The sequence below is a fragment of the Andrena cerasifolii genome, chromosome 1 (genome assembly GCF_050908995.1).
Source record: "Andrena cerasifolii isolate SP2316 chromosome 1, iyAndCera1_principal, whole genome shotgun sequence".
Lineage (NCBI taxonomy): Eukaryota > Metazoa > Arthropoda > Insecta > Hymenoptera > Andrenidae > Andrena > Andrena cerasifolii.
The window spans coordinates 11,733,575-11,744,913 of NC_135118.1; the positions used below are offsets into that span (position 1 = coordinate 11,733,575).

The 11,339-nt window shown below is 36.1% G+C and overlaps 1 protein-coding gene across 1 annotated transcript; it reads left to right on the top strand.

Moving 5' to 3' along the window:
- Nucleotides 1-229: 229 nt before the first annotated feature.
- Nucleotides 230-9,011, top strand: Girdin (protein girdin). Its single transcript, XM_076829671.1, has 24 exons — nucleotides 230-574; nucleotides 1,194-1,280; nucleotides 1,393-1,481; nucleotides 2,292-2,601; nucleotides 2,690-2,803; nucleotides 2,880-3,067; nucleotides 3,153-3,234; nucleotides 3,320-3,498; nucleotides 3,576-3,702; nucleotides 3,776-3,902; nucleotides 3,992-4,326; nucleotides 4,395-4,676; nucleotides 4,760-4,866; nucleotides 4,944-5,135; nucleotides 5,224-5,374; nucleotides 5,481-5,663; nucleotides 5,926-6,213; nucleotides 6,325-6,525; nucleotides 6,611-6,756; nucleotides 6,840-6,932; nucleotides 7,003-7,066; nucleotides 7,671-7,779; nucleotides 7,858-7,967; nucleotides 8,198-9,011. Exons 2-24 carry the CDS (start codon nucleotides 1,230-1,232, stop codon nucleotides 8,432-8,434), a joined length of 3,765 nt encoding a protein of 1,254 aa, XP_076685786.1. The 5' UTR covers nucleotides 230-574; nucleotides 1,194-1,229; the 3' UTR covers nucleotides 8,435-9,011.
- Nucleotides 9,012-11,339: the final 2,328 nt, after the last annotated feature.

Sequence of the window (11,339 nt, forward strand, 5' to 3'; positions counted from 1 at the left end):
GTCTAGTAAAGTTTCATGAGAGTACCATCAATGGATAAGCGAAGCTTTTTAGCTCTTTACATCAACTCTATGTATGTAACTCTTAAATTTAATCATCGAAATAAAATTGAACTATAATTGTAGATTGTAATTCTTCTAACGAGGCATTAGATGGCGCTGAGGAAACTAGATACTTTTATTCACAGTAGCTTGCATAAACTACCCATTTTCGCTTTATCATTCATGCATTTTACACATTCCGAGCAATCCCGAGTTTCGCTAGATGTCGATTGCTGTCGATTTTGTTTATATACGTTTGAACATCTACATTCGATTATCTTCATTTTCTCGCTGGGAAAGTGTTGTTAGAAATTGCATAATGTTTCAAGTATTTTAATGCGTATACTAATAACAATGCATCAAATATTTATTTTGTGACGTTTAAATTGTAGATTTTACCATCGAATGTGGGTTCAAAATTGTACGGTTATGTTCCCTTTTGTCATCGTATATATACATAAATATATATATATATAGTAAAATGTATTTGGTATATCTCTGTCGAATAAATGTCAAAAACTAAATAGATGAAATAGTATGCACGGTGAAATTATTCAAACATTAAATCAATTATCACTATAATAAATTGACAATGGATCAATTTATTAGATTGGATTAAGTTATTTGATTCATGTAAAGTTCTGAAATATTTGATTTCATTAATGTAGATCATTGGATGCATGATTGGTCATATATGTGATTAATTTTCAATTAGCAGTTCAGCTAAACGCTTTATTTATTTCTACAAGATTAAAATAATCTAGACACATAGTACATATCTATATCATTGAGATGCAATTTCAGTATTCAATTCACCTTCCTACCTAAAAAATTTATACTATTAAATTTTATGCCAGATAAAATATAAATGAAAGGAATAGAATGAAATTCCGGTTTTGTGCGTCAATTTCAAAGTTTATAGAACCGCGAGTAACGAGTAAGAGTTCAGAGTTATAAATTGAAATGTATTTAATTTATGGCCTAAACATACATAAGTACTTATGGTTACACATCCAGCATTATTCCCATATTCTGGAAACAGCCAGATTAGACTTCAGCATAAACTAAAGTTTAAGAAAAAAGTTACAAAATACTTGCTTCACTATTGATAATTTCTTTGCAAAAAGAAATAATGATGGATATTCTTTGAACAGTGTTCAAATAATTAATGCATAAAAGAAAGCACAAAAATGGCATCTTCTGAAATCGATGATCTGTTATCTGGACCACTGGTAACTTGGGTAAGTTTTATATATTTTAAACCGTTTCTTCAGATGGGGATAATTCCGCTGGACACCTTAATAACTTTTGTTTAGTAATTAAATGTGCATTTAAAATTTTCTTCTACGATAGTTCGCCAGTTGCCTGGAGGATCCCAATTTATTAACCAGTTACAATGATTTGGTGGATGGCATGTTATTGCATAATGTATTTTTGCAAATGTAAGTATCCCGACACATTTAAGGGGACCTTCCGGTCTAGAGCCCCAAAAATAGGTAATCTTTAGGAATTAATTAACGGAAAACTACTATATATAATTTAATGGGACTTTTGGCAGTGTATTAAGGATGTCTTAAATTATAGAAATATATTTTTTGTTTTATAATTAATCATTGCAGACGGCACTGGGGAGTGGTTAAAGTCAAGGCATCAAAAAAATTGATTCACATCGGTGGGACCTGTATCTACAAAAGTTATTATCTGATTCGACTGAAACTTTTATTATTTTGAAGAATATACTTCTGACTAGGGAGGAAACCAGAATAAATTACAAAATAACATTTTTTTAGAAAATAACGGCACTTGAAGTTTGAAATCAATTTTTCCCTATAGTATTCATCCTTTCAACGCCTTTGAAAATCATAAATTTTAAAATTTTTGTATATTTTTCTGATATTCCCCCTAGCCAGAAGTATATTCTTCAAAATAAAAAAAGTTTCAGTCGAATCGGATAATAACTTTTGGAGATACAGGTCTCACCGTTTTGAGAACACTGTTTCGAGAAAAACGCGTTTAAAGTTTTAGGTGAGTGCCGAGTGGCCGGTTGTTGCCCATGCATTTGCCGCTACTCAAATGCCTATAACTTCGAGAATTTTACGAATTTCAACAAATCCTTTTAAACACGTATTCCTAAAAGGTTGAATATTCGAAAAATGAAATAAAAAAAAATCGATTTTTAGACCGGAACCTCCCCTTAAGTTTCTATGAACTGCTTCTCTTCAGAGCAGCTTTATTTAACTGTGTATTTACAGAGATCCAGAACCATTACAGGATGAAGTACTATCCCCGGAAGGAAGTTCGTTAATCAGAGCCAAGAACTTAAAAGCTGTAGTAGATAATATGAAACAGTTTTACGAAGAAGAATTAGGTCATTTAGTATTAAGGTTACCAGATACAACAAATCTGGGCAAAGAGCCGAAGCTTAATGTCGCGGAAATGAAGTTACTATTACTCTTGCTTCTTGGCTGTGCTGTACAGTGTCCTAACAAGGAGAAGTTTATTACAAAGATCAAAACATTAAACGTTGATACACAGCTTGCAATAGTGGAGTGTATTAAGCAAGTATGTTTCTGTAATGCTACAATGCTATACTTTCTATGTAATCTTCTTACCATAATTTAGTTCTGCAGATTTAATATTATTTTATTAGGTCACAGACCATCAGGACATAGTTATTACCCAAGATGCAATGGAAAATGTAAATATGGGTAGCCTGTTTATACAAATAAAAAAGTTGACCCAGGAATTAGAGCTGTATCGTCAGGTATGGTTCCCAAAATCAATACTATTGTTACATGAAATCTTAATGAGACAAACACAAGATATTATTGGGACAATAGAGATGGAGAGACACGGGCGTAAATGAAAGTGTCGAGCGAAACGATTCGTCCATCAGTGTAGAAACTGAAGAAATGAACAAAGTTCAGCCATCCAATCCTGTTATTAAATCGGAACGCGAAGACAACCATCATTACGCGGTAGAGTTGGCTGATTGGAAATCCAGAGTCAGAAAGCAACGACAAGAATTGTATTTACAATTATTTGTTGATGGTACAATGATTCTTCCGTTACGTTGTGTTTTCGTTTCTTTTAATTTCGCAAATTGCTTACAGGGAAGAGAAAACCGAAGCCTTGCTAGAATGCAAGGAAGAACTTGAATACCATAAGATGTTGATGGCTAAGCTGAAGCAGGAGGTAGAACGTTATATTTCGTATAATTGAACTTCAAAGTGAATAGGGATTACAAGCATTTAAATTCTCTGCATTCCAATTGTTTAAGAATCAAGATTTGATGCACGAAGCACGCACAGCAAAATCCTACAGGGACGAATTAGACGCAGTAATTGAAAGAGCAGATCGCGCTGATCGATTAGAATTGGAAGTAGTACGATACAGGGAGAAACTTACGGACATTGAGTTTTATAAGACTCGCATAGAGGAGCTACGCGAAGATAACCGGTATTTCGTACGATTAATGTACCCTGCTTTCGAAACATTGAAAATTACATTCCTTGTATACGATGCGTTTGTTTCAGAGTCTTAATGGAGACTAGAGAAATGCTCGAAGACCAGTTGAATTCATCGAGGAGAAGGGCGGACAAAGTGTTGGAGCTTGAGTCTGAAATTATTAAATATAAACAGTTATTAAACGACATGGCATTGGTATGCGAAACGTGCGAGCGCAAGTTTCATTTACGTTGAAATTTAACCTTTCAGTGGATATTCAATTTTTCAGGAGCGTGCTGCGGATAAAGAGAAGTACCAAGAACTTGTCGAAGAAAACACTCAGCTGCATAAGTTGACAAAAGCTGCTGCGAACGAAGCTGCATTAGCCGACGCTATAAGCGATTCCGACGAACCAGGTAAAGATTTATTATTTTTTATATATGTACAGTAGGATAATTTCCACTTGTCGCTTCATAAGTTTAATACCTGTTTGAATTTCATTTAGCACACACTGATAACAGATTGTCTGAACAATTGACGAATAATGCTCAAACGCGAGCGCTGAAATTAGAATTAGAAAACCGTCGATTACTTACCCTAATAGATTCTTTAAAAGAAAATTCATTCCATGAGAATTCGTCTCGCGTATTAGAATTGGAAAAGGAGAAGAAGAAATTGTCATTGAAAATTGAATCGTTGAATGATAATACTGAAAGGCTGACGCAACAAAATTCAGATTTAGAATTGGTATGGAAGCAGGCATTGGAAGAGAACAAGAAGTTGCAAAATTCGCTGAAAAACCAGAGAACATCGTCTGAGAAGCAGCAACACGAATTTCAGGTACGTCGTAAATATTTGCATTGTTCGCGCGCACAATTAATTCCCTTCGTTGTTATTCTGTTGTTTAGTCTCAGCATACGAAAATGATAGAATTGGAGAAAAATTGCGACACAGCAGTAAAAGAGAAGCAACGAGTTCAGTCCTTGTTGGAAAGCGTGCAAAGACGGGCAGACGATTTAGACCGTTCCTTGGAGCTTGCAAATCAAAAGGTCGAAGAGTTAAAAATTGTCGAGAATAATAGAAAAGAGATTAGTTCCAAGTGTCTTGATCTTGAATCTAAACTAGTGGTAGTAGAAAAAGAGAAGGATGTAGCACAGCGTGATATTCATCGACACCGAGAAACGATAGAAGTACGAATTATCAAAGAATTATTTTACCACCGTCATCGATCGTTCTATAGCCACGAATATTAGTCTAATCCGTTGGATTTCAGGAGAAAGATGTTGCATTGGATAAAGCAACGAACACCATTGAAGTTTTAGAGAGGAAGGTAACACAACTTGAGCAGGAACTTCACGAGTCTCTTACGCAAATTTTAAGGTATGTACCATTCCGCTAGAAATCTCCACGTTTCTCTCTTATAAGAATTTTTGTTGCAAAATGATTTATTCTGTCAGATTGCAGGAAATTGAAAGGTCTAGTAAGGAATTGGATTCGCGAGCGGCCATCGACAGGGAAACGTTAGAGATCTTGCAGTCTAATTTGGTAGCAGAAAAAATGAATACGCAGCAATTGTACACTGTCCTGGAGAAACTTGGATTCAGCGATAATATGCTGTTGTCACTTCCACTGGACGATGTACTGAAAAAGTAATGAAACTGCAAATTTGTATTTTCAATTCATCGGAAAAATTGAGCCTTAGCATGGATTAAAAGCGTGAATGTTTATAAATTGCAGGATTGCACAAATCCCAGAAGTCGTAGATCACGTAAGGAAATCGAATAATCCGTGTTGCTGCGAAAAATTGGTACCTGAATCTGTAAATTCTGAGAACAGTGAAACTAGTAATATTCATAGTACGTTAGAGGCAACGGTGGAGTCGCTTAAGGTATTTTCATAATTTATATTGCAAATTTAAAAAAAAAAGTTAATACATTAAGAAGTGTTTCTCCTAAATTGTGTAAATTTTGTATGTGAATCGTATTCGGTTTCAGAAGGAACAGGAACAATTAAACGTGAAATTATTAACGGCGCAAACAGCATCAGAAAATCTTTTGTCAGAGCATGCAAAGCTTCAAGTACAGATAACAACATTGCAATCTCAAAATAATTCCTTGACAGCCCAACATACTGCCTTGCAACTTGCCAACTCACAACTCGTCGCTGAGAAGGAAGAGGTATGTGAAAAGAATTCTGTTTAGCCTGCGAATTTTTTTAAATTTATTCAGCGCGAGGAAAAAAATGTTCACAATTAAGCCTAATTCGCATCCATTTGTTTCTATAATTCATTTATTACTGTAAACATTTAATACAGAGTAGTCGCAGATTTAATGCGCACTTGGTATGTTGATCTGCGAGATGTTAAAACATTTTATATCAGCGTTTACTGATTCTTAAATATATAAATTAAAGATTACTTGCTTACAAATTTTATCTTAGCTGCTGAAAGAACGTGGTGCGCAGCAACAAGCGCACGCGCAACTTCTTCACGATCAAGACACTTTGCAATCTTTGCACGAACAATTGAACAACGAATATGAAAATTTGTTCCACGAACATGATGCTCTTAAATCGAACCTGCGCGACGTTAAAAATGAGATTAGAACGTTGCGAGAGTCTTACGAAGGGCTGAAAGGGAAAAATAAAACGTTGCAGACTGAAAAGGAATCGCTGGTGACTAATGCAAAAAGTTTAAACAATCTGAGGGGAGAACATTCGAAACTGAAGGTAGTACAGAAATGTCTAAAGATTAACTGTAATTCGCACGTGTCTGTATGGAATAATTATATCATAAAACTGTTACACACACAATAAGTAATACATGTGAATAAATTCTAGGATGACTTTAGAAACTTATATACTGCTACAGAAAAATTGAAAATGGAGTACAGAAATCTGCAAGAAGATTACAGGAAGAACAAAGTCGAGACGAATCGACTGAGTCTTAAACTGACCGAAATGCAAGGCGAACTTAGCAGTAGAGACGAAAGGTGCTCCAACTTGGAACTTCAAATCAATAAATTAAACCAACGTTGCGAAGTACGAATTAATTTGTATTTAACTACTTATCAGTGTGTTTAATACAAATTTCATACTTTCTTTTCAATCGAAATTCTCCTTTCAGATGTTGCTGCACGTGAATTCCGGATTAGACAACGACCGACGTTCGTTAATGGATCACATTAGCTTATTGTTCACCCAGTATCATGAACTTTTGACTCGCTCTCTCGAAGACAAGGAACAGTACCATATGGAAGAAAAGATGTACACGTTAGTATACTAAAAGTAAAAATTTAGATAAAATCTTACATACTCGCGCCTGTATGCCAGTTGCAATTATTTCTCTGTTGCAGCGATAAAATGAATCATCTGTATAGACAGAAGGAGAAATTAGAAGACAAGATCATGGAGCATTACAGAAAATTAGAAAGTTGCACGCCAAAAAAGTAAGTACGTACGAAACGCTTATAATAATCTTTGCCAGTGCCTAATATGGTTTTTATTTATTATTTAAAGGAAAGGGTTTGGAGCGAATTTAGTGAGAAGAGTCAGGAAAGCTGGTTCTGAACTTCTCAATAAGGTAAGTAAATTAATTAGTGTATAAATACTAGGGTGGCTCTTATTTACTCTTGGTAAAATTTTTTTTCAAGATTTTCTTCGGGGCACCCTCCACAATAGTTCCAAATAATTTTGAGAACTGAATCCCCCCTTAAAATGTTTAAAAAATAGTTCTCGAAAATAAAAAATTCCTTTTTTTTGTATCGTTTCATAAATAAAAAGTATTCTAGAAGCCTTTAAACTTTGAAAATTTGAGGGAAAAAAGTTTTTTTGTTTTTAGTTTTTCGGACTTTTTTCGAAAACCGTTTGTCGCACGAGAAAAAGTAATACAACATAAAAGATGCTCCTTATACGGATCTACAACTTTTGTTTGACATATTTTTTTATTTAATCAATAACTTGGAGGATATTATATAAAATCGACTTCGGGAGCTGTTAAATAATGATTTAAATGTTTAAGGGCCGAGGGGCACCCTTCCCCGTTATCCGATCGAGCTCAAACTTTACGGATTTTTTTTTAACTATTTGGAACTATTCTGGAGGGTGCCGCGAAGAAAATTCATATGTCGAAAATAAGAGCCACCCTAATAAATACGTAAACCTAATGTTCCCATCGCGTGAATTAGAATCGAAGATCCTGGGCAGAGGATTCTAAACATTCGGAGGGGAAAACTTATGAATCAGAATCTGGAGGAAATGATTCAGACGCTAGCACAGAAGATCACCGTTTAACAGGTATGCGTGTACTATTTTGAAAATTATAAATAAGAGAATACATTTAAATAGCTGTATTATAATCTGTTTAACCTTAAGGATCAGCTAGTAGAGGCCTTGGATCTGATTCCCTGTCCCTTGGCCATCCAGGAACTAGAAGAACGGTATATTACACTGACGACTCGCCACCGCCATCAACTACCTTACCAGTATGAAATATTTCCTATTCTGCGAGAAGGCAATCTTTAACCCCTCAACGACCGCCTCCGTATCTCGTACGGACCTTAAAGCCGCATTTCCTATACCGCCCGGGGAAACAGTGGAGGTTTTCGTTCCGAGGGCCCGGGCCTCACTATCAGTTTTTCGTTTCAGGGACCGGCCGTTGAGGGGTTAACCTATTTGTTTTTAAGCAAACAGGTAGAAAAGTAAACTGTTGCAGGAACAGGGAGATGACAGACGTTCAGTTTCGATTGAACCGACTCCGAGAGCAGAAGTGCAAGTAGAACCCCGCCCAGTTCTTATATACAATAAAGTGTCTGCAGTTATAAACGAATCGAAGAACCTGAACAATAGTGGAATGAAGGACGTAGGACAAGAAGAAACAATTATCGAGACTCCCATGGATAAAGATCCAAAAGCAGGCAGCCCTGTTTGGTACGAATACGGTTGTGTTTAATTCTGTATTACCTCTACTTTATTCGCGTGCTTCTCACAAAACAAGAGCTTTTCTACAGTTTTTTTTATACTATTATAATTCCATTTCTTATATCGCTTACTATTTTATATAGAAATGTATGTATACAGTAATTCAACGTTTCGCAAGACTAGATATATATGATAGTAATTTTGATGGAGGGTTTGTAAGTTCCTAGATGGCAGTAAATCGGTAGTAACGTAAATTACTGATTTATTTACAAATTTAATAATTTATTTTAAATCCAGTACTTGTGACGTACATGCTTCAATTTGCGTATTTGTGACAATGTGAGTTTACCAGTTCGACGATTAATGCAATGAATGATCAACGATGCATTACGTAGCTGTACATCCAATCTGTATGTAATAGTGCGACGCGGCGAACATTCTCTGTCGAGGACAATGTAACAATTGTGTATAGTATAAGGAACGCGATATAAGTATTTGACGAATATCACCAATATTTAACTCGTCTTTTCACTTCAAACTGTAGTACGTAATTATTTGTTCGCTTTTATAACATATCGAATAATAATAATTATGCATACAAACAAAAACATTTGCGTCTCGCTTTTATTCTATTGTGTTCGTACGATTTCCTTTAATTTTTATAATGACGCATTCTCTTGGCCAAGGAAAGTGTTTATAAACGACCAATAAAGTTTATTGATAAACTTCTGAAGGAACACACGCATACACAATTGTTGGGGATGAAGAGTAGCTGGAGAGTTTCTGGTTCGTGAAAAATTGTCTATGCGCGTGCTTGGTATTTACTATTTATTATATTTATTAATTTCCTATTCGCACAGTGCCGAATAGATGGAAAATTAACAATCGGTTGTGAACAACGATACACCTTGACAAAAGTCTCACGCTCAAAACTCTCACGTGTTTCATCGTCAAGGGACTACACGTACATACCTTGCACAATTTTTTGTCATTTTCCTACGGTCGGGAGCAGGAGGCTCCGACCAAAAAAAAAACTGTCCACCGTCTGCTCGAACCCTTTCAGAATTACTTCTCAGGCTCGAGTCATTTGCATACGGACACGTATCCAAGGAATTACATTGCTACTCCACGGGTCAGATGTTACTATTATTTTTTCACGTCTGCTTGCATTTTGTTGCAATATAATTTACAATACATAGAACCTGTTATATCAAGCGTATGCAATCTGCCAATAGTGGGGGTAACAGTATCCAGATTACTTGTTTTAAATGAACCATCTGATGCGAGTATTGAAATTACGAGAATTCTAATTGAATTCGTTGAATGACCTGTAATTCATTTTACAAAGCTCAAATCGAATATTATATAATCTTCTCCAGGATAAATATCGACGAATGTCTACTGCGTCTTTTCTTACAATAACTCGCCGGTTGTCGACGGCAAGGGGGTGTCGCAAAAAATTTCGCTCCCAGCGACGGTTGGCTGGCAAAACCTCCCTCTCCAGCCTGCTTTTTCCATTTACCAGAATAAAAATCTTTCTCTCTATTTCTACTGGCGCGGAAAAGATAGACCGGTGGAGTGGGAAGGCCACGGCCGGCGGTAGGAGGGGGTAATAGTAGCGGGTGAACGGGTGGAAAAATAAGACTGGCCAGAAGCGAGGGTAGCAGTGGCGGATTCAGGAGCCTTTCTTGGAGGGGGCGAAATATGTTAAACTACCTAAGTACATTTTTGAACCTTCTTTTACAAGGTTTAAAATTCGCTTGTAATTTATATTTTAATATCTCTGTCTGATACTATAACCTAAATAATTAAATTCACATTATTTATTTATACCGAATAGTATACAGTGTCATAATATTTTTCTATTTTATTACTCTTGGGGGGGGGGGGCGATCGCCCCTATCGTCCCCCTCTGGATCCGCCCTTGGAGGGTAGCAGACCAGAGGGAAAGAACTGCAATGCCACGGAACGGCGAAAAAGAAAAGTCGCCCGCCATGATGGTGGTAGTGGCAAGAGACTAAATTGTAAATGCAATTTATTTCCAGATTTTTATCTGTTCTTTCTTTAAAAAAAATTAAAAATTACATACTTCAAATTAATAACGTTTCAAACAGTCGAAATAAATTAATCGAAAATAGCAGTTGCAAAGGTTCAAACTGTGGTTCAACAGTTTTTTGGACGCATTTTTTTATAATAGCTTTCTATGAATTTTATAGATGATCGTTTGGGTAAGCAACGATCTGCGAAAGTATCTTTACGGTGGGGGTAAAGAGGTCGTACGTTCCTTCCAGGGGGTGCATAGGACGAGGGGAGGAAAAATAGGTTTTTATGTACGCAAGGCGTCTTCTTTCTCTTACCCACCACTCGTTTACCGTGATGGTGAAGATGGCGGAAATAGTGGGGAGTGTAGTTTTTGCGATAGCATTGAGGGCTAAGGAGGGGCATATACGTGGTATACATATACCTATGTTCTATACACACTCAGCATGTAGGCACGTATGGAGTGAAAATAATGGAAAGCATAGCCGAAGGCTGTCGCGAGTTTTCCACCATCAAATGACTTGTTAAACTGTCGTGAGAACTTTCATGCACACTCGCGTGTTCAATAATTATTAATGTTAATCGCGCCTAGGCGTCAGTAATAAATTAAATCGAGTGTTATGAATGGTACCATTCATCACAGATAACAAAAAGAAATACATTTAGTAATTATTTTTTACGCAAACGAAATACTCATTTTTCCAATGTACACTTATTTAAGCTGTTATTAAAACCGCGGTTATTCGATATTCGATTGGCCTCTTCGCTGTTTATAAGCACTCAATCAGTGGGGCGCATGCAGTGAACGCAATTAAGAATAGGGGCCCTAAGTAATACACTCTAACTCTGACACCTATAAATGCCGAATTTCATAGTAATTTGGAAATTTTTAATTC

Excerpts from the sequence above, each read along its gene's own strand:
- Girdin (XM_076829671.1), top strand. The coding sequence starts at position 1,230 with ATGGCATCTTCTGAAATCGATGATCTGTTATCTGGACCACTGGTAACT. Across the intron at positions 1,482-2,291 it reads CATAATGTATTTTTGCAAAT|AGATCCAGAACCATTACAGG; the intron begins GTAAGTATCCCG and ends GTGTATTTACAG. Across the intron at positions 3,499-3,575 it reads GAGCTACGCGAAGATAACCG|AGTCTTAATGGAGACTAGAG; the intron begins GTATTTCGTACG and ends CGTTTGTTTCAG.